The sequence below is a fragment of the Podarcis melisellensis genome (assembly GCF_964234715.1).
Source record: "Podarcis melisellensis genome assembly, chromosome: 1".
NCBI classification, from domain to species: Eukaryota; Metazoa; Chordata; class Lepidosauria; order Squamata; family Lacertidae; genus Podarcis; species Podarcis melisellensis.
In genome coordinates, this window is record NC_138528.1 from 125,003,372 (window position 1) to 125,029,173 (window position 25,802).

Here is a 25,802-nt window from a genome sequence, read left to right on the forward strand (position 1 = left end):
GGTACCTTCTTTTTCTTTATATTTCCAGCATAGATTATCACTATTGTGATAAATCTTTGCTGATTTTACAGGGGTTAAGTAACATCCCAGACAACCAGATTCTTAGCTTCACTGATGTCGTTCAATGGAAAACAGAGCAATATGTTTGGCACTAGTTTGCCTGCGGGAGTTGCCGGAAGGAGGCGTACAGGCTGCTCTCCACTCTGGATTGGTGTAGAGTTTACTCCTTAGGATTTTCTTCTCCTGAAGATACCCCTCAAGGAAGCCGAGGTTTAGGATCAGAGCTTTCCATCTAGATGAGTTCCCTTCCCAGGTTGACAAGCCCATCTGGCCCTCATTTCCCTCTATAGCTCATGCAGAAACCTCCTTCTGGACCATAGGAACCACTCTTGGTCACATCTGCCAGAGCCTTGTCTTCACATGCAGGGGAAGGCCCTAACGCACCAGTGGGTTGAGACCCATCAATTTCAATTTCAATTTATTATTTATACCCCGCTGTAATGGGAAAAGGGGGGCTGCTCGTGCGTAAGCGTTTAAGTCCTCCAAGCTTTACCATCAGTTCCTAAACTTTCCCAGTTCGTGGAGCCATGGGTGCGTGACTACCTCAATCGCTGGCAGAATCCGTCAGTGGGCGCTTCCGGAATTTATGCCAACATAAGAGTTCTTTGACGGAAACTCTCCTTCTGGATTCTCTGCGTGACAGTTTCCTGCGCGGAGTAGGCGTCCCCAGCGGAGGTCCTGAGCCCTCCCCGCTGTTCTCACTGGAAACATCTTGGAGCCCTTCCTCCGATTGAGTTTCTGCAGGAACTCTCCCTCTCCCCCTACTGGTTCCTTCCTCCGCATCCGAAGGTCTCCTAGCCTCCTTGAGTCCTTCCACCACCTGACTCTCCGATGGCAGTTCCCTGACACCCGCCCATCTGGCTGGGCTTCCCCAGCCACTCTGGGTGGCTTCCAAAAAATATATAAATTAAAATACTGTAATACATCAAACATTAAAAGCTTCCCTAAACAGGGCTGCCTTCCAATGTCTTCTAAAAGTCTGGTAGTTGTTGTTCTCTTTGACATCTGGTGGGAGGGCGTTCCACAGGGAGGGTGCCACTACCGAGAAGGCCCTCTGCCTGGTTCCCTGTAACTTGGCTTCTCGCAGTGAGGGAACCGCCACAAGGCCCTTGGTGCTGGACCTCAGTGTCCGGGTAGAACGATGGGGGTGGAGACGTTCCATCAGCTACCCTCACCTGGTTTAGCCAGCCAGTTGAAGCTGCACCTGGGGTGTGGCCGCTCTGGCATGCGCACAGCTTCTAGGAGCCGCAGGTGAGAGCTGAGTGCAGGATGGGCAAACTATCCCAGAAGAAGCATGAGGTGTGTCTCCCCCACCAGAGGTACTACCAGTGACAAATGCTGGTCGAGGAGTATTGCAAAGGCTCCAACGATCAAGGTGGAATGGAGGAACTTTTAATATCAGGACAACAAACAGGAATATCAAGAGATTTCAGTTCAGATGAATCACAAACAAACCCGAGGCAACACATTTTGCACAACTTTTAAAAAATGCACTAGGAAGTGGACTAGAAGTACAGTGGTACCTTGGGTTACATACGCTTCAGGTTACAGACGCTTCAGGTTACAGACTCCGCTAACCCAGAAATAGTGCTTCAGGTTAAGAACTTTGCTTCAGGATGAGAACAGAAATCAGGCTCCGGTGGCGCAGCGGCAGCAGGAGGCCCCATTAGCTAAAGTGGTGCTTCTGGTCAAGAACAGTTTCAGGTTAAGAACGGAACTCCGGAACGAATTAAGTACTTAACCTGAGGTACCACTGTAGTGACAGATCTTCAGATGCAGGATGAACCCCTTCTCCAAATGATTATCAGCTACAGATCATGCAGTAGACTGCTCCATTTTCTTCTTAATAGGGAAAAACACTGCAATTTTAAAACTTAGGGGGGAGGCAGGGAGACAATGAAAGAAGTTCTGTGAAGGATAATGTTACTCTCACAGTTGGGGGGACATTTGCAGGGAAACCCACCCTCGAAATCTGAGTCTGATCCTTTCGAAATCTGCTCTCTGGCTTTCTTTCTCTCCCTTCCCCGACCTTCCCTCTTGCTGCTTTCAACAACTTAATTTCCTTTTGCTGCCATAGCAACGCAGAAACAACCTCAGAGCGCAATCGGGATCTTGGTGGCGTTTCACAAATCCTCGGACCAACCAGAACGGAAGAAACGGCCACAGGACAGGCAGTCGAAAAAGTCACACCCAGAAAAGTGAAAACGACAAGAAGGCTCAGATTCAAGTGGGATTTTCTGTGGATGTTATCCGTACCTGGATGCAGATCAAGTTGACGGAATAATGCATGCCATTAAAATGAACCAAGCCTAAACAGTGTTGCCTGGCGTTCTGGTTAGATGAGGATCTCCTAAAATGGATAGGAGCAAAGGGAAAAGCTGCTGAAGTCGTATACATGTGCACTCGTTCTAAAATGTCGCACCTGTCCATATTAAGTCGTGGCACTGGGCAAGTGGTCCGAAAGGAAGAGGAGAAGCTGGAGGTGTATTTCAATCCAGAGGTGAGTCCTTGTCCCCAGGTTGCGATGTAGACACTTAGCTGCTAATGCTGAAATCACGGCGCAGTTATTTTCTATCTGCCCTCCTTAACCAGTGTTAAAAGAGATGTTTTGCTTATGAATCCTTCCCCACATGTACACAATTTGTTGCAGGTAAAGGGTAAAAAGGTAAAGGTAAATAAAAAGGTAAAGGGGCCCGTGACCATTAGGTCCAGTCGTGGCCGACTCTGGGGTTGCGGCGCTCATCTCGCTTTATTGGCCGAGGGAGCCGGGTCATGCGGCCAGCATGACTAAGCCGTGTCTGGCGAAGCAGAGCAGCGCACGGAAATACCATTTACCTTCCCACTGGAGTGGTACCTATTTATCTACTTGCACTTTGACGTGCTTTCGAACTGCTAGGTGGGCAGGAGCAGGGACCAAGCAACGGGAGGTCACCCCATTGTGGGGATTCGGACCACCGACCTTCTGATTGGCAAGTCCTAGGCTCTGTGGTTTAACCTTAGATGCAAATGTAAAGATAATTGTTATTGTTGTTTAGTCTTTTAGTCGTGTCCGACTTCATGACCCCATGGACCAGAGCACACCAGGCACTCCTGTCTTCCACTGCCTCCCGCAGTTTGGTCAAACTCATGCTGGTAGCTTCGAGAACACTGTCCAACCATCTTGTCCTCTGTCGTCCCCTTCTCCTTGTGCCCTCCATCTTTCCCAACACCAGGGTCTTTTCCAGGGAGTCTTCTCTTCTCATGAGGTGCCCAAAGTATTGGAGCCTCAGCTTCAGGATCTGTCCTTCCAGTGAGCATAAAGATAATTACTCTACTTCAAATAGAAATACAATACATCTCATCGCTGTGGCCGCTTAGCTTGCTGTCTGGGTGCCAACTGTTGGTGGGCAACTTCAAGGCCCCTTTTTATCTTTAAATTGGACTTGGACCAGGCTGCTCTTGAGAGAGAGACTGCCCTCTTTGTTAAGGTCGCAAGCCTACTTTAGTGGCAACTCATCACATGGTTCCGCCCCAAGACTTTCTCTACAGTCCATGTCTGTTGACGCTGGAGGATTACAGTAGTCCCCTGTCGAGGCTGAAATACAGTATAACCAATGTTTCTGAGGCCTTGATCTCATGACCGCTTCATCATGAGGAAGCCACAGGAAAGGCCTCGCCTTCACTGACTTCCAGCTGCTCCCAGAGGATGCTGAGCCCATCACGTGAATCCACTTCCAATGATAAATTCAGTGTGTGTGTGTGTGTGTGTGTGTGTGACAGAGCAGCTTAATTGCTAGAAGTCAGAACCTTCCCAATCCCTTCATGTAGTTAAGGGGTTGTAAGGCTAGCTGCCAGGGACGCAGGTGGCGCTGTGGGTTAAAGCCTCAGCGCCTAGGACTTGCCGATCGAAAGGTCGGCGGTTCGAATCCCTGCGGCGGGGTGCGCTACCGCTGCTCGGTCCCAGCGCCTGCCAACCTAGCAGTTCGAAAGCACCTCCGGGTGCAAGTAGATAAATAGGGACCGCTTACCAGCGGGAAGGTAAACGGCGTTTCTGTGCGCGGCTCTGGCTCGCCAGATGCAGCTTTGTCACGCTGGCCACATGACCCGGAAGTGTCTCCGGACAGCGCTGGCCCCTGGCCTCTTAAGTGAGATGGGCGCACAACCCCAGAGTCTGTCAAGACTGGCCCGTACGGGCAGGGGCACCTTTACCTTTTAAGGCTAGCTGCCAGTCACATGAAGAAGAGTTTGGATTTGATATCCCGCCTTTCACTCCCCTTCAGGAGTCTCAAAGCGGCTAACATTCTCCTTTCCCTTCCTCCCCCACAACAAACACTCTGTGAGGTGAGTGGGGCTGAGAGACTTCACAGAAGTGTGACTGGCCCAAGGTCACCCAGCAGCTGCATGTGGAGGAGCGGAGACTCGAACCCAGTTTCCCAGATTACAAGACTACCGCTCTTAACCACTACACCACACTGGCTCCCATGTAGCATTCATGCGAGTACCTGAATAGATTTATGGTATGAATGTTTTCATTTCAGACTCCTCAAATACATTGCACCTTATTCAGATAGTTTGCATGGTGAACCATCTCTAAATATTCAGGAACATAACAGAGATCAATTCTCTTTAACCATGCAGGGGTTTTTTTTAGTATTATTATCATGCAGCAGCTGCCGACATTGTGACACAGGGTCCTGTAATAAGATTATTGGAGAAACCTTTTTTCTAGGGGGGAAGCTGTAAGAATACAAAGGCCGAAGAAACCATTTTGTGTTGTGGAATCGTTTCACAGAGCTGGTGTGGAATACCTTTTCTTTTTGCACTCAAGTCTCTGTGTGCAAAAATTGATGGATTCACTTGTGACAAATGTTGCAGGTCCTTTTTTCTGAAGTATGTTCTGGAGGCTTCTCTGATTTGCGTACCGTGTTTATGCTTCACATGAGATCAATCATGCTGCCCTGTAAAGCCCTCATAATGTAATAAGGAGGGTTGGGAAAGGTACCAGTATTTTATGGTGTTTCGTAACGGGGAACAAGGTTGCTGCTGTTCCCTCCTCATCTCAAATACAGTCGTACCTTGGATCCTGAACACCCTGGAACTCGGACGTTTTGGCTCCCGAATGCGCAAACCCAGAAGTGATTGTTCCAGTTTGTGAATGTTATGTACTGAAGTTCTCACCCTGGGCCAGCAGGGGGATACTGTAGATAGTTCAGGTCCACATATGCAAATAAGGGATCGAAAGTGACGTTCAGTGATTGGATAGTTACAGAAAGTTGTTACAGTTACGTTGTACTGGAGCTCTATATAAGCAGGCTGGCTGAACCCTTCACTTCAGTTCTGTCCTATGAATAAACAAGAGCTGTTTGAAGAATTGCTGTGTCGTCTGATATGTTCACCCACAACTTAACAGTGAACGTTCTTTCAGAATCCGAACATCCGACAGGGCTTCCGCTGCTTCTGACTGGCTGCAATCAAAGCCATGATTAGATTTTCGAACATTTTGGAAGTCAAACGGACTTCCGGAACGGATTCCGTTTGACTTCCAAGGTACGACTGTATTTAGGAGCAAGATGACATGCACTGAGCTGTAGAAAGTTTAAAAGAGGTCCAGCTCAAGGAGCACATTATACACTTTCTCCACAATGTCACCCACATAATTCCACAACAGCTACTGTATTAATGAAACAGAATTGGTTTAGTTTGAGAAGAACCAGAAAATACATGACGCAAAGGGGCCTCAGTGACACCATGGCTATTGTAAGAGGGTAAGCACATCAAATAGGAGGACATTATTTCTCAAGCTACAGGATACCAGTGGATTGTGGCTAAGGCCATGTGTAAAAGTAAAGGTAAAGGGACCCCTGACCATTAGGTCCAGTCACGAACGACTCTGAGGTTGTGGGGCTCACCTTGCTTTATTGGCCGAGGGAGCCGGCATACAGCTTTTGGGTCATGTGGCCAGCATGACTAGGCCGCTTCTGGCGAACCAGAGCAGCGCACGGAAACGCCGTTTACCTTCCCGCCAGAGCGGTACCTATTTATCTACTTGCACTCTGACGTGTTTTCGAACTACTAGGTTGGCAGGAGCAGGGACCGAGCAATGGGAGCTCACCCCATCATGGGGATTCGAACCGCCGACCTTCTGATCGGCAAGCCCTAGGCTCTGTGGTTTAGACCACAGCGCCACCAGCGTCCTTAATGCCCTGTTTACTAGGCTCCAAAAAGAAGCAGGGGTACTGTAGTGGATGAGAAGTGAGCAGTGAGCATGCCAGCTGCATGTGCAGAAGTAGGAAACCTTGTGGAGTTTCCCTTCTTAATGCCCATATTTATATTTTAACGTTTTGATGAGATTATTCTATTGTGTACAGGCAACCGCCATTATAGGCGCAATCAATATGTGCACAATTGTGCACATGTATGCAGCGCTGAAACCAGAATTGTCATAAAAGACGTTGCTAAAAGGGCAGGGGTGGGACAGAAGGGGGTGTTTCAATTGCTTGTGATAGTGCACAATGACCCGGAACGCAACCTCCGCACAGATCAGGGGTTGCCCTTATTTTAATTATGGGTGCTTACGTTTAAATGTTTGTGTAACTCGTTTTTGTGTGTCGAGGTCCCCGGCCACCCCAATAACTCACACATCACACATCAATTTTTGTTAAAGGTTTCTGGCATGATTTTGGCCACAACTTTATTTGAATACACACTTGTGAGTGGTTGCTTAGGCATTGGTTCTGTCTATCTGTCCTTGCCCCAGGGACAGAACTGACTTCCGGATTCCAGCGGAAGCCAGTCAGGGAAACAAATATTGGGGAGAAATGAAGCTGGGCATCAGTCCCTCACTTCTCATCCTCATGCTCCTGGGGCCCACGTCCGATGCCAGGGACAAGGAAGAAAAGAATGGCAAGCCCCTGGATTCCTTTAACGGAATTCCCTTTCCACACCACCATTGGAGGGGTAGGCACTTACCCCTCCACCAACCAATTTGAACCAATGCCTAACCGCCAACCTTACAAGTTGTGACGATTTGCTACGCAGTAGGCAAAAACCAAATGGCACCAGCCAATCAGCCAAATGGACAAATTCCTACCAGGCCTCTGTCTCAAAGCAGACGACCCCATGACAGGCATAGCAAGGTCAAAGCAAATAAACCCCCCAATTCAGGGAGGGTGATCTGATGCAAACAGCCAAGAGGATGCCCAAGGCTGGGCGTCCAGTATTTAACCCTCTGACCCCTCCTCCAAATTAGCAACAAGGAAATCTCCCCAGAGACCCAATTTTCCCAATCCCTGCCTGGGTCTCAAACGTCCACCCAGCAACAGTAGGGTGGGCTGTAGGCCCCCACCGCAACACACTTTACGCTTTGTAAAAGCGCTTAGAGGCCTGTTTTGCCATTAAGTGATATATAAATTAATAATGCATTTATTTGTTTTTTACATGTTAGGATTATTTGAACTGGCAGTGCCTTGAAACCGGTTTCCACGACCATCATGACCTGGAGGGAGACTGCGGACCGTGTCTTCCTAAAACCTACAGCACGAGAACAGGCGCGTTACTTCTCTATTCAGAAGATCTAGCCAAACCATCAAGGAAGCTGAAAGGGATAAGGAAGACGCGCCGAAGATTTAGAAGCAGAAGCCAGAAAATACACATAGAGCTTCACACCCTCCAAGATCTGGTGCGAGCCATCTTGGCATATAGATGCAAAAAGGTAAGAGAGCACAGCCCAATTGTATTCAGGAATTAGTAGGTTATTTCTAATTATACATTAAAAAAAAATCAGGGGGAAAATGCACATCTAATAGATCACATATGTGGGCATTTCAATATCGTCTATGCCCATCTGTCTGTCTGTCTGTCTGTCTGTCTATCATCTATCTATATCTATCTATCTATCTATCTATCATCTATCTATCTATCTATCTATATCTATCTATCTATCTATCTATCTATCTATCTATCTATCATCTATCTATCTATATCTATCTATCTCTATCTTGTTGTTGTTGTTGTTGTTGTTGTTTAGTCGTTTAGTTGTGTCCGACTCTTCGTGAACCCATGGACCAGAGCACACCAGGCACTCTTGTCTTCCACTGCCTCCCGCAGTTTGGTCAAATCATGCTGGTAGCTTCGAGAACACTATCCAACCATCTCGTCCTCTGTCGTCCCCTTCTCCTTGTGCCCTCCATCTTTCCCAGCATCAGGGTCTTTTCCAGGGAGTCTTCTCTTCTCATGAGATGGCCAAAATATTGGAGCCTTAGCTTCAGGATCTGTCCTCCCAGTGAGCACTCAGAGCTGATTTCCTTCAGAATGGAGCGGTTTGATCTTCTTGCAGTCCATGGGACTCTCAAGAGTCTCCTCCAGCACATAATTCAAAAGCATCAATTCTTCAGTGATCAGCCTTCTTTATGGTCCAGCTCTCACTTCCATACATCACTACTGGGAAAACCAGAGCTTTAACTATACGGACCTTTGTTGGCAAGGTGATGTCTCTGCTTTTTAAGATGCTGTCTAGGTTTGTCATTGCTTTTCTCCCAAGGAGCAGGCGTCTTTTAATTTCGTGGCTGTTGTCACCATCTGCAGTGATCATGGAGCCCAAGAAAGTAAAATCTCTCACTGCCTCCATTTCTTCCCCTTCTGTTTGCCAGGAGGTGATATCATAGCCATTTAACTGCCATTCTTTTGCCAAAACCATCCTGGGAATTGTAATTTGGTAAGGTGCTTTGAGATGTCCTCAATTCCCATGCAAAGTGCAACAATTCTGAGAAGAGAGCATTAAACCAACTCAAGCCTGTAATGTGGATTTACTCACACAAATAGACTTCCTTCAACAAGACTTCTAAATGAGAATTCAAACTGTTATGTACTGAAGTTCTCACCCTGGGCCAGCAGGGGGATACTGTAGATAGTTATGCAAATGAAGGATCGAAAGTGACGTTCAGTGATTGGATAGTTTGCATGCAAATGAAGGATCGAAAGTGACGTTCAGTGATTGGATAGTTCTAGAAAATGGCAACAGTTACCTGGTTCTGGAGCTCTATATAAGCAGGCTGTCTGAGCTCCTCAGTTAGTGCTATTCCAGCTTACAAATAAAGAGCTGCTTTGGAAGAATTGCTGTGTCGTCTGATATGTTCTCCCACAACTTAACACAAACCATTGAGGAATATTACTCTGTGCACTTAAGGAAGCTGATATTAGAAGTAAATGGCCTATGGATAGATTAAACTAGCCATAAAGGTAAAGGTACCCCTGCCCATACGGGCCAGTTGTGTCCGACTCTAGGGTTGTGCGCCCATCTCACTTAAGAGGCCGGGGGCCAGCGCTGTCCGGAGACACTTCCAGGTCACGTGGCCAGTGTGACAAAGCTGCTCTGGCGAGCCGGCACCAGCGCCACACACGGAAACGCCGTTTACCTTCCCACTATAAAGCGGTACCTATTTATCTACTTGCACTTAGGGGTGCTTTCGAACTGCTAGGTGGGCAGGAGCTGGGACTGAAAGATGGGAGCTCACCCCGCCGTGGGGATTCGAACCGCCGACCATGCGATCGGCAAGTCCTAGGCACTGAGGTTTTACCCACAGCGCCACACACGTCCCTAAACTAGCCATAATAAGTGCTTTTTTTTCTTTAAAAAAATGTTTAGGGGTAACTCTCATTTTCCTACTCATATTGAAATACTGCCCCCCAATGAGGCCAAACATAGATTCAGAAAATGTTTAGGGTACGAGTACCCTTGAGTACCCCCAGGAAAAAAAGCACTGGCCGTTATGTTCTACATCCAACAGAATTCCCTGTTTCACATAGCTGGGAAGGGAATCCTCTGACCCAATAAGGACTCCATGCCTGAAGAACGAAGACAAAAGACGCCCCTGGAATCACTGCCTGTGGTACGAGCCATATCAGTGTATCCAAGCACGACATCCATCAAAGATTAAAGGAGAGAAAGGGTACTGCTGTGACCAAACACATGGAATCGTGTGCCGACTGCCACGAACAATTAGAATCCAGCGGGGATGTTCGCAGGCTTTTGCAAATCACGCTGTTGTCGGAGATGGCAGGAAAGGAAGGTGGAGTTAACCCAGTGCCGGATTTACGTATAAGCTAAACCAGCTATAGCTTTTGGCCCCATTCTCTTGGGGGCCCCAGAAAAATTTAAAGGAAAAAACAACTGGATGTACATTTCCAAAATATAAGATAAAAAAACAAATAAAATAAAACCTACACACAGCAACAGTGTTTTGTGTTGTGTAGGCTCCTATTTGTTACGTGCAAATGGTTTTAGATCCCTATTAGGTCCATAAATTACCATATAGCATATATTCAACACAATTTTTGACAATTTGTTGCTGACAAAGGACAACTGGACATATAAAGGGCCGCATTACCTTCAGTAGCTTAAAGTAAAGGTAAAGGGACCCCTGACCATTAGGTCCAGTTGTGACTGACTCTGGGGTTGCGGCGCTCATGTCACTTTTTTGGCTGAGGGAGCCAGCTTCCGGGTCATGTGGCCAGCATGACTAAGCCGCTTCTGGCGAACCAGAGCAGTGCACGGAAATGCGTTTACCTTCCCTCCGAAGTGGTACCTATTTATCTACTTGCACTGGTGTGCTTTCAAACTGCTAGGTTGGCAGGAGCAGGGACCGAGCAACGGGAGCTCACCCCATCACGGGGATTCAAACCGCCGACCTTCTGATCAGCAAGTCCTAGGCTCTGTGGTTTAAGCCACAGCGCCACCCGCGTCCCTTCAGTAGCTTAGGGCCTCATCAAACCTAAATCCAACCTTGAGTTAACCCATTGCTCCATCTGATCAGGCATATGGACTTTTTTTATTTTATTGGGAGAGCAGCAGGGTCCTTAAAAGTCTTTTTGGAAAGTTCACCCTTCCTTCAAACCACAATTCATCCTGCCCCCATTTAACTGTTTCTGGTATAACCTCCACTGCTTTGTGGGATACCTTTTGGAGAAGGAATTTCTATATATATATATATATAATATATATATATTTGCTTTCGTAGATTTTCACGGGTACAGGAATGCAGGTTTTGGTGTCCTCGGGTGTCTTCCCGTGTAAAAGTTGGGGTGTCTAGGCGACGTTTCGACGAGGTCTCACTCGTCATCTTCAGGCTGGTGCTTTCGGCTTCTTGTTACTGGAACAGAGCAGGATCTCAGTGTTTGAGTTCCTATAAATACTGTTGAGGGGGTGTGGTGTATAGCCTCCAATGTTCTGGGCAGAGAGGAAGTTCCCAGGCTAGTGTGCCTTTTCTTCTTTTGTTCCTTAATTACTTGAGGGATATCTTGAGTGATTTCTTGAGTGATATCCTGAGTACCACTTAGGTGGGTCATTAGGTGTGGATTAGTTGCTAAAGTCTTTGTGTCTTGACCTCTTGAACTTTGTGAAGAGTTTTTCTGAGAAGATGGCTGTACTGCACTTAGTTGTGCTCTGGCTTGGCTTCGTGTATAGGGGCGAGCTGTGGTTTTGTGGCCTGTGTCAGCCAGATCTGTGTAGGGATTGCAGGGGGGTGCAGCATCCGGAGGTGCCACCATGGTTTGGCTACTGGATGGTGTCTGTAATTTATCTGTGGAGAGGGTCTGGGTTTGGGTCTGGTGTGGTTGATTGGTGATGGCGTTCTGTGTGCCTCTGGATCTGGTGTCAGTTTTTGTGGGGAGGGCTAATTTCCAGATGTCTGGCAAGCGGGATGTGTCGTCACGCTTGTTCATGTTGTGAGGGTGTTTCTCTATCTCGATGGCTTCCATGATTATTCTCTTGTGGTGATGTTCCATGTTAAAGAGCAATTTGGAATCTGCAAAATTAATTTCGTGTCCTGTTTCTTTCATGTGTTGGAAAAGAGAGGAAGTTTTTTCTTCTTTTTTGACGGCATTCTTGTGTTCTGCGATACGTGCATTTATTCGTCTGTTTGTTTGTCCAATGTACGTGGCTGGGCAGACTTTGCAGGGTATTTCATAGACCCCTTGGTTTTCCAACTGGATTTTATCCTTGGGGTTTCTGAGGATATTGGCTATTTTTTGGTTGGTGCAAAAGGCTGTTTTGATATTGTGTTTATGGAGGATTTTGCTAATTTTATCTGTAGTGCCCTTGATATAAGGAAGGAGGGCCATGCCATTGTTTTCTTCTGTGTCTTGGTTTTTGGGGGGTGTTTCTTTTTGGATTAGCTTCGTAACCCTGTTTTGCTGGTATCCATTGGCAATTAACACATTTGAGAGATTCTGTAACTCAGTTGTCAAGTGGTCTTTGTCAGCCAGGCGTTTGGTTCTGGAGATGAGAGTCTTGGCTACGGAGTTTATTTGTGCAGGGTGGTGGTGTGATTGTGCATGTAAGTAGCGGTTGGTGTGTGTTTTTTTCCGGTAGATAGTGTGTCCTAGGGAGCCATCAGGTTTTTTGTAGATTAGGACGTCAAGGAAGGGAAGTTGGTTGTTGGCTTCTATTTCCATAGTGAATTGTATTTTGGGGTGTAGGCTGTTGAGATGTGTGAGGAAGCTATCCAGTTTTTCCTTCCCGTGTGGCCAAATTACAAAGGTGTCGTCAACATATCTGAGCCAAAGTTTGGGTTTGTGTTCTGACTTGTCTAAAGCATTGGTTTCAAAGTGTTCCATGTACAGGTTTGCGATGACCGGTGAGAGGGGTGATCCCATAGGTGCTCCTTCTATCTGTTTGTATCTTTGTCCATTGTGGATGAAGTACGTGTTGGTTAGGCAGTGGTTGGTCAGGTCCAAGATGTAATCATTCTCCCAGCAGACAAAGGTAATGCCACTGTTGTGATGAACACATCGGACTACCAAGCAAAACTATCAAATCTACTCCAAGATCCTACCTACCAACCTATAAAAACAGATCCCACCACCTATCTGGAAAAAACCACCAAATCCAAAATAAAAGCCTCTCCTATCAGTGAAGAAATCCAGCTAAGAATCATCCCCAGAGAAAAATCATCCAGATGCCCCAAACTCTACGGCCTCCCCAAGATACACAAAGAGGGAACACCACTCAGACCAATAGTCAGCTCCATAGGCTCACCTCTACAAAATCTCGCTAAATTTCTCGCCAAGCAACTTCAGCCCTATGCAGAATCCATCTCTTCACACGTTCCAAACTCCTTCCAGTTCATAGAAACAATAAAGAAGCAAAACCTACATCCTAATGACCTACTTGTGAGCTTCGATGTTGTATCTCTCTTCACACAAGTGCCCATTAATGAAGCCTTGACAGCCATTCAAAACAAATACAATCCCCCCGAATACATCTTGGACCTGACCAACCACTGCCTAACCAACACGTACTTCATCCACAATGGACAAAGATACAAACAGATAGAAGGAGCACCTATGGGATCACCCCTCTCACCGGTCATCGCAAACCTGTACATGGAACACTTTGAAACCAATGCTTTAGACAAGTCAGAACACAAACCCAAACTTTGGCTCAGATATGTTGACGACACCTTTGTAATTTGGCCACACGGGAAGGAAAAACTGGATAGCTTCCTCACACATCTCAACAGCCTACACCCCAAAATACAATTCACTATGGAAATAGAAGCCAACAACCAACTTCCCTTCCTTGACGTCCTAATCTACAAAAAACCTGATGGCTCCCTAGGACACACTATCTACCGGAAAAAAACACACACCAACCGCTACTTACATGCACAATCACACCACCACCCTGCACAAATAAACTCCGTAGCCAAGACTCTCATCTCCAGAACCAAACGCCTGGCTGACAAAGACCACTTGACAACTGAGTTACAGAATCTCTCAAATGTGTTAATTGCCAATGGATACCAGCAAAACAGGGTTACGAAGCTAATCCAAAAAGAAACACCCCCCAAAAACCAAGACACAGAAGAAAACAATGGCATGGCCCTCCTTCCTTATATCAAGGGCACTACAGATAAAATTAGCAAAATCCTCCATAAACACAATATCAAAACAGCCTTTTGCACCAACCAAAAAATAGCCAATATCCTCAGAAACCCCAAGGATAAAATCCAGTTGGAAAACCAAGGGGTCTATGAAATACCCTGCAAAGTCTGCCCAGCCACGTACATTGGACAAACAAACAGACGAATAAATGCACGTATCGCAGAACACAAGAATGCCGTCAAAAAAGAAGAAAAAACTTCCTCTCTTTTCCAACACATGAAAGAAACAGGACACGAAATTAATTTTGCAGATTCCAAATTGCTCTTTAACATGGAACATCACCACAAGAGAATAATCATGGAAGCCATCGAGATAGAGAAACACCCTCACAACATGAACAAGCGTGACGACACATCCCGCTTGCCAGACATCTGGAAATTAGCCCTCCCCACAAAAACTGACACCAGATCCAGAGGCACACAGAACGCCATCACCAATCAACCACACCAGACCCAAACCCAGACCCTCTCCACAGATAAATTACAGACACCATCCAGTAGCCAAACCATGGTGGCACCTCCGGATGCTGCACCCCCCTGCAATCCCTACACAGATCTGGCTGACACAGGCCACAAAACCACAGCTCGCCCCTATACACGAAGCCAAGCCAGAGCACAACTAAGTGCAGTACAGCCATCTTCTCAGAAAAACTCTTCACAAAGTTCAAGAGGTCAAGACACAAAGACTTTAGCAACTAATCCACACCTAATGACCCACCTAAGTGGTACTCAGGATATCACTCAAGAAATCACTCAAGATATCCCTCAAGTAATTAAGGAACAAAAGAAGAAAAGGCACACTAGCCTGGGAACTTCCTCTCTGCCCAGAACATTGGAGGCTATACACCACACCCCCTCAACAGTATTTATAGGAACTCAAACACTGAGATCCTGCTCTGTTCCAGTAACAAGAAGCCGAAAGCACCAGCCTGAAGATGACGAGTGAGACCTCGTCGAAACGTCGCCTAGACACCCCAACTTTTACACGGGAAGACACCCGAGGACACCAAAACCAATATATATATATATATATATATATATAACTTTTAAACACTATAAAAAAGGAAAGAAAAAAGAAGAAAAAAACAATACAATATAAAAACATTACACAACACTAACACAATAAACTAAACAAAACAAAACAAAAACAGTTTAAGACACATCATACACACATCATACCATTTCAATATCTTATCTTTCATTCACTTGTTTCAACGACCTCCTCACACCTCCCTTTTTGTATTCCACTTCTATTAATTGTTTCAGGAATTCCTTTCCATCTTCCTCTATTTTCTGTCATATAATTATCTTAACATATTTTCACCTTATTTTCACTTTAATGCTCTAATAATCTATTTGTACTTAATTCCTTATAACATTTCTACTAAAGCCATATAACTTCAGTCCAACATTTTTCTAACACTCATTAATTTTACAATATAGACTACAAATAGTCTTTAAACTTTTTCCAGTCTTCTTCCACCGTCTCTTCTCCCTGGTCTCGGATTCTGCCAGTCATTTCCTCCAGTTCCATACAGTCCATCAACCTGGTGATCTTCTGTCCGATGCTCTTAGCTCTTTTCCAAGTCCCTTCTGCAAATCTTCTTCGTATTTATACGATAACTTTACTTTGTCTTCTACTGGTCTTATTTTTATTTTCCTTCCTTTGAAGCTGAAGAGCAGACCTTGGGGTGAATTTCTTGGGTGGCGCCTTGTACGCCTCCTACTGGCATCTCCTGCAGCCAAGCTGGTGCCAAACGTATGGCTCTGCTTTCCTTTGGACCACATTGGCAAGGCCAGGAACGGGGTTTTGTCATCTGGACCGCCCAGGACCTCCATAAACGCTGCCCAGACTTGTGCCCCAGGGAGCATAAGTGAGGAGAACATTATTGTGCTCAAGTCCTCCTCTTTGTGGAGTTCCCAATAGGCATCTGGTTGGCCATTGGGTGAGTCTTTGGTCTGTTTCCTCATGTTCTTTTGTTCTGCTTTTAATCGCCATTGCTGGGGGAAATCAATATACAGTTGTATCTTGGAAGCTGAAGAGGAGAAGAAGAAGAAGAAGAAGAAGAAGAAGAAGAAGAAGAAGAAGAAGAAGAAGAAGAAGAAGAAGAAGAATAATTTATTATTTATACCCCGCCCATCTGGCTGGGCTTCCCCAGCCACTCTGGGCGGCTTCCAAAAAAATATTAAAATACTGTGATACATCAAACATTAAATACTTCCTTAAACAGGGCTGCCTTCCGATGTCTTCTAAAAGTCTGGTAGTTGTTGTTCTCTTTGACATCTGGTGGGAGGGCGTTCCACAGGGAGGGTGCCACTACCGAGAAGGCCCTCTGCCTGGTTCCCTGTAACTTGGCTTCTCGCAGTGAGGGAACCGCCAGGAGGCCTTCGGTGCTGGACCTCAGTGTCCGGGTAGAACGATGGGGGTGGAGACGCTCCTACAGATATACTGGACGGAGGCCGTTTAGGGCTTTAAAGGTCAGCACCAACACTTTGAATTGTGTTCGGACATGTACTGGGAGCCAGTGTAGGTCTTTCAAGACCGGTGTTATATGGTCTCGGCGGCCGCTCCCAGTCACCAGTCTAGCTGCCGCATTCTGGATTAGTTGTAGTTCAGCTTCAAAGGTAGCCTCACGTAGAGCGCATTGCAGTAGTCCAAGTGAGAGAAAACTAGAGCATGCACCACTCTGGTGAGGCAGTCTGTGGGCAGATAGGGTCTCATCCTCCAAACGCCTCCAGACACTCACACAGGACCGTCACCGCCTTCACTGGTTCTGATTTGAAAGAGAGGTAGAGCTGGGTATCATCCGCATACTGATGTCCGTTTGACTTCCAAAGCGTGGCTTCTGATTGGCTTTCCCCGTCGGACGTTCAGCTTCCAAAAGAACCTTCGAAAACCGGAACACTCACTTCCGGTTTTCGATTGTTCGGGAGCCGAAAAGTTCCACTCCCAAGGTGTTCCGGATCCAAGGTATGACTGTATAGTGAAACCAGAAATGTCTACCCGAATCCCCTTGAGCAGAAGTGTGTAAATTGGATCCTAGGAACAGGGTGAATATATGGAGTAACTAGCTGCAGTACCAAAGAAAACGGACAAGTCTCAGCATGCCTGCAATTACTCAAAGCACTTCAGTAGTTTTCATAACAAGGCACCAGCACATGCTAATATAATGCAACACAATGGCATTCGACTCAGTTAGAAACCAAGACTTTATCAGTTCCCCTAAATTTCAAGTTTTGCTTTGGCTGAAAAGGGGGAGGACGGCTACAAAACGGTAAAGAGGGCAAACAAAAGTTCTTTGCCATTAATGAGGCATGTGAATTGCTGTTTTCAGATAACACCGTTCACCTTTCCAGCTGCGTTTTAAAGCTATTTATTTCTCCTCCTCTCCTGTTTGTATTCCACCATATCCTTACCTTCAGAAGGCTGACATATTTCAAAAGACTGAAGTGTTTTTAATCAAACGGAGCAGAAATACAAAAATAGAGCAAGTTTAAAACCAGCGGCTGTTCTCTCAAACAACATGCGCTGCTTTGAGCTCCTTGAGACACAAAATGTGGCAAATAAATCAATAAAATAAATGTTTGCTCCAGCAGTTGCTTTTTAATGCAATTATTTCCAAACTTTTAAGATATTTAACTGTATCAGTAGATGTTTATGCACCAAGAGAAGGCAGCCATTTCTTCTTCTTTAGGGATTTTCCTTGTTCATTCTCATTTTAAAATTTATTTCATACATACATATACCACTTAATGACTAACACATAATATGCAGCGCTCACCCCCATTAACGTGAATACTTCACACCCAGTTTCTGCCTCCTATCTACTCCTGGTTCCCCTATTATAGAACATAAACCATGCCATGTGATCCCCAAGCCAAGGATATAAGTAACTGTACAACCTTTAGAAGACATCTGAGGGCAGCCCTGTATAGTTTTGTTATGTTTTATATGTGTTTGAAGCTGCCCAGAGTGGCTGGGACGACCCAGTATAAATAGAAATTATTATTAGTATTAGTATTGTTGAATAGTATGTCCCTATTTTAATCAACTGTCCCTCATCCCATTCTTTTCTTACACCTCTCACACATCTGCCAATACACACAAATGCTCCATCCACCCATTCACTCCAATATCTCCACCTCAATCACCACACGGCTATCACCAATTACTTCATCTGTTCTACTAAAGAGGTGCTGCAAAAAAAACCACCACAAAAAAAAACCAGCAGGAGACCATGAAACCACTCACTGATAGAGCGGTATAAAACTATATCCTAATAATGAACTTGCTGAGGTGTACAGTGGTACCTCTAGTTGCCGTTCGCACCCCAAAAAGTCTGCAACCAGAGCGGCGCTTCTGCGCAAGCTCGGAGCATGGTAGAGCGCTTCTGTGCATGTGCGAAGTGTGCAGGACTTCCGGGTTTGCCGTGTTTGCAAGCCGAAAAGACGCAACATGAACCTAACGCAACGCGAGGGATGACTGTATGTTGACATGAAGCTCTCACAAACAGCTGATGGGATGGCAAGCTTTCATCTGGGATATGCCATTTCACACTACGGGGTGTTAGCTGAACACAGCTACAGATTGAAAATCAGTGGCGTAGAGTGGGGGGTGCAGGGGGGGCTGGCCGCACCGGGCGCAACATCTGGGGGGGCGCTCGCCGCCTCCGGAGTCGCCGAAGAGCCTCGGGCGCAGGCTGTAGCAGAGCCCCATGTCTCGCGGAACCGACGAGCTGTGCGCGCGTCCGGGCTGAAGGCGTCCGGCAGGCAGCGGCTCTCAGCGCTCGCCGCGGTCCCTGCACGTCAGGGCCGCGGAGGGCGCGCCAGGCAGCCCCTCCTCACAGCCCCGCCGCCGCCACTGCTGCAGCAGCTGCTGGGCCATGTTGCATTTTCCTCGCCTCTCTGCCCTCCTCCTCCTCTGGGTAAGCGGCGTCGTTTGGGCGGCAGCGCCAGCGGCAACTCGCCTCAGATCACCTGACATGGACCCGCCACCGCTGCCGTGGCTACCTTACCGTAAATACCCCAGCCCAGGCAGCAGCAAGAAGAAGCTGGCAGCGGCGGCAGGTTAGGGGTTAGGGGGCGCAAATTACTTGCCTTGCCCGGGTTAGGGGGCGCAAATTACTTGCCTTGCCCCGGGTGCTGACAACCCACGCTACGCCGCTGCTGAAAATCAATGAATCCTAGATGTAATGTTGGAGGAAGGGTTCCACAGCCAAGACACCGGTTTGCCACTTCATCGGGCCACAACGTACCTCATCTTCTGAGGTCAGACAGAAATGCAGCAGCGATCGTGCTTGCTGCCCTGGCTTCTGCTTTAGCCGCACACAGCCTCTTCCGGGCAGGGGGAGCCTTCATCCTGCTGCCCTGAAGAGGCTTCGCACGGCTATCCCAGAAGCCAGAACAGCCAGAGGCTATCCTGCAAGCCAGATCCCTCTTGCTGTTCTGCCTTCTGGGATTCAGAATATATTTTTTTCTTGTTTTCCTCCTCCAAAAACTTGGTGCGCCTTATGGTCTGGTGCGTCTTATAGAGTGAAAAATACGGTAATCGATGGGAGAAAACAACACACTAGTGTGGGTGGGAAACATTGATGTGCAGTTCAGCGCTCCTGTGCACAAGGAAAAATAGGGTCTGCACATTTACAGCCTTACTGTTTTCAATCTTAGTTTGAAACTCAGCCTGGAATGACAATATTTTTCTTTTTTGAAAACGAAGCAAAATGATTCACGCAATTCTTTGATCCAGCATCTGGTTTAAGTTAAAATTCAGTTTTATTTAATATAAACTTGTTTACTGCCCAAAATTGTAAATGTTACTCATCAAATTCCAAACAGAAAATAAGAAGTCTTGGAAGTCCATTGTAAAAATTTGTTGTCTCAACTTTACTCATGAGTGAGTCGGAGCGAAGATAGATGTAACATTTTATTTTATTCCCAAAAAAATTTATTGCTTTTCCAAATTTATAACGAAACAAATAACAATACCAATATAAAACATACATAATATAAAACATACATAATAAGAAAAACAGAAAAGAAAAACACAATACTAAAAAGAAAAACATAAAAACAGTTATTACTTTCAGTGCCTAATTTAACTTTCATTGCTAACTGACTTCCTTGAATGCCCCCATCTGAATTACATTGTATCTCCTTGTAGCAGTTCTCTAAAATCTTAATTCTAATAAAATTAAATCCATTTAATTACTATTGTCTTCTCTTTTATTAATTCTAATCCCTATTGTTTTACAACCCATTGTTATTATAATCCTCCGCCTATTTATTTTATTTATTTCATATATATATATATATACACACACACACCGCCCTATACCCGGAGGTCTCAGTACACTGAAAACATTCAGGGGTGGGGGGTGGACAGAAAATATATATACTACGTTTGCGCTGAATAATGTAAGATTGCTTTCTAAATACGCCATGATTCTTTACCGTCATCGCGCAAAAGAATATGGGGATTTTTCTCAATAATTTGGGGGTCTCGCTTATCTGACTGCATTGCTTCCCTCTTCAGCTCTCCTAGCTAGAGATGCCTTCAAAGATATTTGGGGGGAAAGTAATTTATTAACAGCCGTCAATTGCCAGTGTTACCCAGCTGCAATTTTTAAGCTTTTTAACATCTTGTTATCTATATTATGGTTATGCAAGGATAATAACAGAGTCGCATGGCAGCCGTACCTTCACTTCCTAACTGAACCAGACATCCGGACTGACAGACAGATGAGACCAGGTTATTCACCCAAGAGGTACCTCCTCAAACTCTCTCAGACCTGGGACCCGAGCATTTTGCGAAAGCTTCAGTGTGCAGGTCAGTATAACTTGAAAACAAGCCAAGAATCTAAGAGAGGTATTCTTGTATGCAACCACAGCGGCTCAAATACTTGTGGTCAAGGGATGGAAAGATCACGAGGCTCCCAAAATAACAGATTGGCCAATCAAATTGCAGAAATTGGTGGAGACGGCTCAATTGACTAGCAAACTCAGAGGAAACTCAAAGCAAAAATTTGCAGGAAAATGGGATGGTTATAGAGGATATGTTCAAAAACACAAGAATAGTTTTGACTCCGTGCTGTTATCTAATATTAAAGAGTTATCTAATATTAAAGAGTATTATTCGACTGATGATCAGGCAGCATAGACTAAGGGTATGTGTCTTATGCCTGCTGATTGATTTCATGTAATACATAAATTATTTATTTATTTTGATCCCATTATGGCTTTAGATACCTATCAGGTCCATAAATTACCATATAGCATACATTGAACACCAAAAACAGCGACAATTTGTTGTTGACAAAGGACAGCTGGACATATAAAGGGCCCCATTACCTTCAGTAGCTTAAAGGTAAAGGGACCCCTGATCATTAGGTCCATCGTGACCGACTCTGGGGTTGCGGTGCTCATCTCGCTTTATTGGCCGAGGGAGCCGGCATACAGCTTCCGGGTCATGTGGCCAGCATGACTAAGCCGCTTCTGGTGAACCAGAGCAGCACACGGAAACGCCGTTTACCTTCCCGCCGGAGCGATACCTATTTGTCTACTTGCACTTTGACGTGCTTTCAAACTGCTAGGTTGGCAGGAGCTGGGACCGAGCAATGGGAGCTCACCCGGTTGCGGGGATTCAAACCGCTGACCTTCTGATCGGCAAGTCCTAGGCTCTGTGGTTTAAATCACAGCACCACCAAACCTAAATCCAGCCCTGGGTATACATGTGCTCACAGAAGGCTCTCATGATGTCTACAGGGTCCCTTCCCTTGCTGAAATTAGACTTAAAGTAAAAGGCGAAAGATTTATATGATGTGAGAGAAACCAGAGTAATGGGGAATGGGGGAAATTTATTGTGTATGTGCAGAAATACTGTAAGCAAGCTGGTACATTGGCATGTTTAAATTAAGCACTTGTAAGCAGTAAAGAATTAGAGAATGTAAAGGTGTAACAAGTGACTTAAAATGATAACAAAATGCAGAGAATGATGTAAGATGTAAAGAACCAGTAGAAGGGGCTGGAAGGTAGTTTTGAATTTTAAAGAAGGTTTGCAATATAGTAGGGTGTGGTTTTTCATTAGAACTATAAATGTTAGATGGTGTTTTGATTTTTGTATCCTTATTTGATTATTATTTTTGAAAAATTTAATAAAAAATGATTTACAAATGAAATGAGACTTTAAAAAGCATTCGACGGTAGACAGTGTCATAGGTTGTGGTGTATATTTGGTTGTGGTGTGCGTGTGTGGTGTCCGCAACAGTTTAGTATGTTTGCAATTGAGCTCGTGGCAGCTAAAGGTTGGCACTCCCTAGTGTAGCCCAATCTATTTAATGTGGTAGAGCACAGATTTCGCATGCAAAAGGTTCCAGGGTCAGTCCCCAGCAACCCCAGGTAAGAATGGGAAGGTCGTCTGCCTGAAGCACTGTTGCCCGTCAGTGCATGTAAACAGTGGCGTAGCGTGGGTTGTCAGCACCCGGGGCAAGGCAAGTAATTTGCACCCCCTATCCCGTGGATTTGTACCCCCTAACGCTAACCCCCAGATGTTGCGCCCAGTGCGGCCGGCCCCCCCTGCACCCCCACGCTACGCCACTGCATATAAATCTGAGCTAGATGAACCGATGGTCTGACTCTGTAAAGGGCAAAATTGGACACTGTTCAGTGGTAATAATAATAATAATAATAATAATAATAATAATAATAATAATAATAATTTATTTATACCCCGCCCATCTGGCTGAGTTTCCCCAGCCACTCTGGGCGGCTTCCAATCAAGTGTTAAAAACAATACAGCCTTAAATATTAAAAACCTCTCTGAACATGGCTGCCTTCATATGTCTTTTGAAGATAGGATAGCTGCTTATTTCCTTCACATCTGAAGGGAGGGTGTTCCACAGGGCGGGCACCACTACCGAGAAGGCCCTCTGTCTGGTTCCCTGTAACCTCACTTCTCCCAATGAGGGAACTGCCAGAAGGCCCTCAGTGCTGGATCTCAGCGTCCGGGCTGAACGATGGAGGTGGAGATGCTTCTTCAGGTATACTGGACTGAAGCCGTTTAGGGCTTGAAAGGTCAGCACCAACACTTTGAATTGTGCTCGGAAACATACTGGGAGCCAATGCAGATCTCTCAGGACTGGTGTTATGCGGTCTTGGCGGACATTCACAGTCACCAGTCTAGCTGCCGCATTCTGGATTAACTGCAATTTCCGGGTCACCTTCAAAGGTAGCCCCACATAGAGCGCATTGCAGTAGTCCAAGCGGGAGATAACTAGAGCTCTAGTTCTAATAGAGCTAATAGAGCTCTGGTCTTCAGCTGGTAGGTCACGGACTGCTCCAAGATTGGCTGCAGCACGAGCGCCACCGCCGTGCAATTATAAGAAACATGCATGTTTGTCTTAAAAGTGGCGCCTGAGGCTGATAAGGCTGAAGATACACGTGTTTTACATAAAAAGGGGCCCATGGATGAGTCTTCAGGAAGGGCTGGGGAAGATTCCTGTCTGAGACCGTGGCAAATGGACCAATGAGTTGCCTCAGAATAAGGAATCTACCTTTGTTACCGTCTTTTCCCAAGTGATATATGAATGCTATGTATACATTTTGCAGGCTATATCAGGGACCCCCTGTTGCTAGAGGAAGACACACCAGATCACAGAAAGAATCAGGATCTGTCAGCCGTTCCGCCAAAATATAATCTCCTGCATATTTTCTGTTCGCCGTACCAATACTTACAGGCTGAATTCGAAGAAGAACAGGCTAAGCCAGGTGCAGTAGCAAATGAATGAATATCTATCATCTATCTATCTATCATCTATCTATCTATCATCTATCTATCTATCATCTATCTATCTATCTATCTATCTATCTATCTATCTATCTATCTATCATCATCTCACAACTAAAGGTAAAGGGTAAAGGGACCCCTGACCATTAGGTCCAGTCGTGACCAACTCTGGGATTGCGGCGCTCATCTCGCTTTATTGGCCGAGGGAGCCGGCGTACAGCTTCCAGGTCATGTGGCCAGCAGGACTAAGCCGCTTCTGGTGAACCAGAGCAGCGCACGGAAACGCCATTTACCTTCCCGCCGGAGCAATACCTATTTATCTACTTGCACTGGTATGCTTTCGAACTGCTAGGTTGGCAGGAGCAGGGACCGAGGAACGGGAGCTCACCCCGTTGTGGGGATTCGAACCGCCGACCAGCAAGTCCTAGGCTCTGTAGTTTAACCCACAGCACCCCCCGCGCGCCCCTGTTTTAATAGTACTGTCTTATTACACCTTTTAATCATGATAATTGACATTTTAATGTTTGATGGATTTGTTTCATTGTGCGTTTTAATTATGGTGTCTTTTTCTGTATTTTAATAACATTGTGCAGGTTCTTTTATATTTTGAAAACTGGTTAGAAGCCTTCTGGGCATTATAAATTAAGATGAAAACAAAACAACAACAATACAACTGCTTTGTATTGTGCCTTGCTACTCACACGCTCACCTGTCTGACAGGACTTGCTTCCTCATCTCAGAAACAATATGAGGAAAAAGCCAGGCTGGGGGAAAGCTATGAAGAAGGAAAACATGCCAGAATAAGAGCTCGTATTCCTTTAAGGATTTCAGTAAGAAAACTGAGTTTTCACCTTCCACGGCAGCGGGCAAAGGCATCCACCTGGAGCCAGCACACAGCATATAGCAGGATTCCAGAGGTATTAATAAGTAGACCAAAGTTTTCTTTTTCTTTTTCTTTTATTCAAAGTTATAAGAAAACATATTATCCAAAAACATATCCTTATTCCCCCCCCATTTTTCCTCCCTCCCCCCTCCCCACCACAGAACCCCCCCTCCCACCCCACCCCCTGACTTCCCTCAGTTCCAGTCTTTGGTTTCTCCAGTAATGCTATTTTCTGCATGTTACAAAGTTGTATAGATCCTCAAACTGTTTAGCTGATTATTATCAGTAAAAGAATTGTGAATGTTTATTCAAAACCTGCCAAGGAGTCCAGTTCACTTTGTTGCGTCTTCAGATACTTTGCGAAAGGTTCTCATTCATCCTTAAAGTCACAGTTATCCTTGTCCTGTAGCTTATATGTCAATTTTGCCAGTTCTGCATAGTCCGTCAATTTTTCTTGCCATGATTCTTTAGTTGGGGCTTCTTCAGTCTTCCATCCTTGTGCTACCAGAACTCTCGCGGCCGTTGTTGCATACATGAAAATGTTTTTCAACTTTTTTGGCAGGTCTTTCCCTACGATCCCCAACAAAAATGCCTCGGGTTTTTAAACAAATGTTAAATGGAACATTTTCTTCAATTCATTGTATATCATTTCCCAAAAATTTGTAATTACCTTACAATCCCACCACATATGATAAAATGTTCCCTCCTTTTCCTTACACTTCCAACATATCTTTGAACTAGTTTTGTACATTTTCCCTAACTGCACTGGTGTGTCGATAATGACCAAAGTTTTCGGCTAGGTGTGTGAGATGCTCATATGGGAAACCTGTGGCCCCATCAACCCCAGTCAGCATGACCAATGGCCAGGACCTCCCTCCACTGCTAGGCCATAGGCATTGTTGTAGAGGGTGCACATGTTGAAATTCCTTCTTCTTCATGGCCTATAAACAGGGCTTTTTTCCATCAAGAACGCCCCGGAACTCAGTTCCGGCGCTTCTCAGGTGGCCACCATTGCCATTGTAAGAGAACAAGGGGGGCATTCTGTCGGGATCTCTGCTCGGCCAAGCTGATAAAGCTCATTTTCTTCCCCGAGTCTTCAGAATCGCCTCCCGACGTGTTTAATGACCTGAGCCTTTGATGAGGCCTCAGGCACATTCTT

General features: G+C 45.6%; 1 protein-coding gene across 1 annotated transcript in view; it reads left to right on the forward strand.

Moving 5' to 3' along the window:
- The first annotated feature begins 2,021 nt into the window (after positions 1-2,021).
- Positions 2,022-25,802, forward strand: part of KIAA2012 — an 84,348-nt gene continuing 60,567 nt past the window's right edge. The window contains exons 1-5 of the mRNA XM_081926621.1: positions 2,022-2,560; positions 7,484-7,750; positions 20,646-20,805; positions 23,583-23,741; positions 24,481-24,677. Of these exons, the coding sequence (XP_081782747.1) occupies positions 2,456-2,560; positions 7,484-7,750; positions 20,646-20,805; positions 23,583-23,741; positions 24,481-24,677 (888 nt within the window). The 5' untranslated portion in view covers positions 2,022-2,455. The remainder of the gene's footprint in view (positions 2,561-7,483; positions 7,751-20,645; positions 20,806-23,582; positions 23,742-24,480; positions 24,678-25,802) is intronic.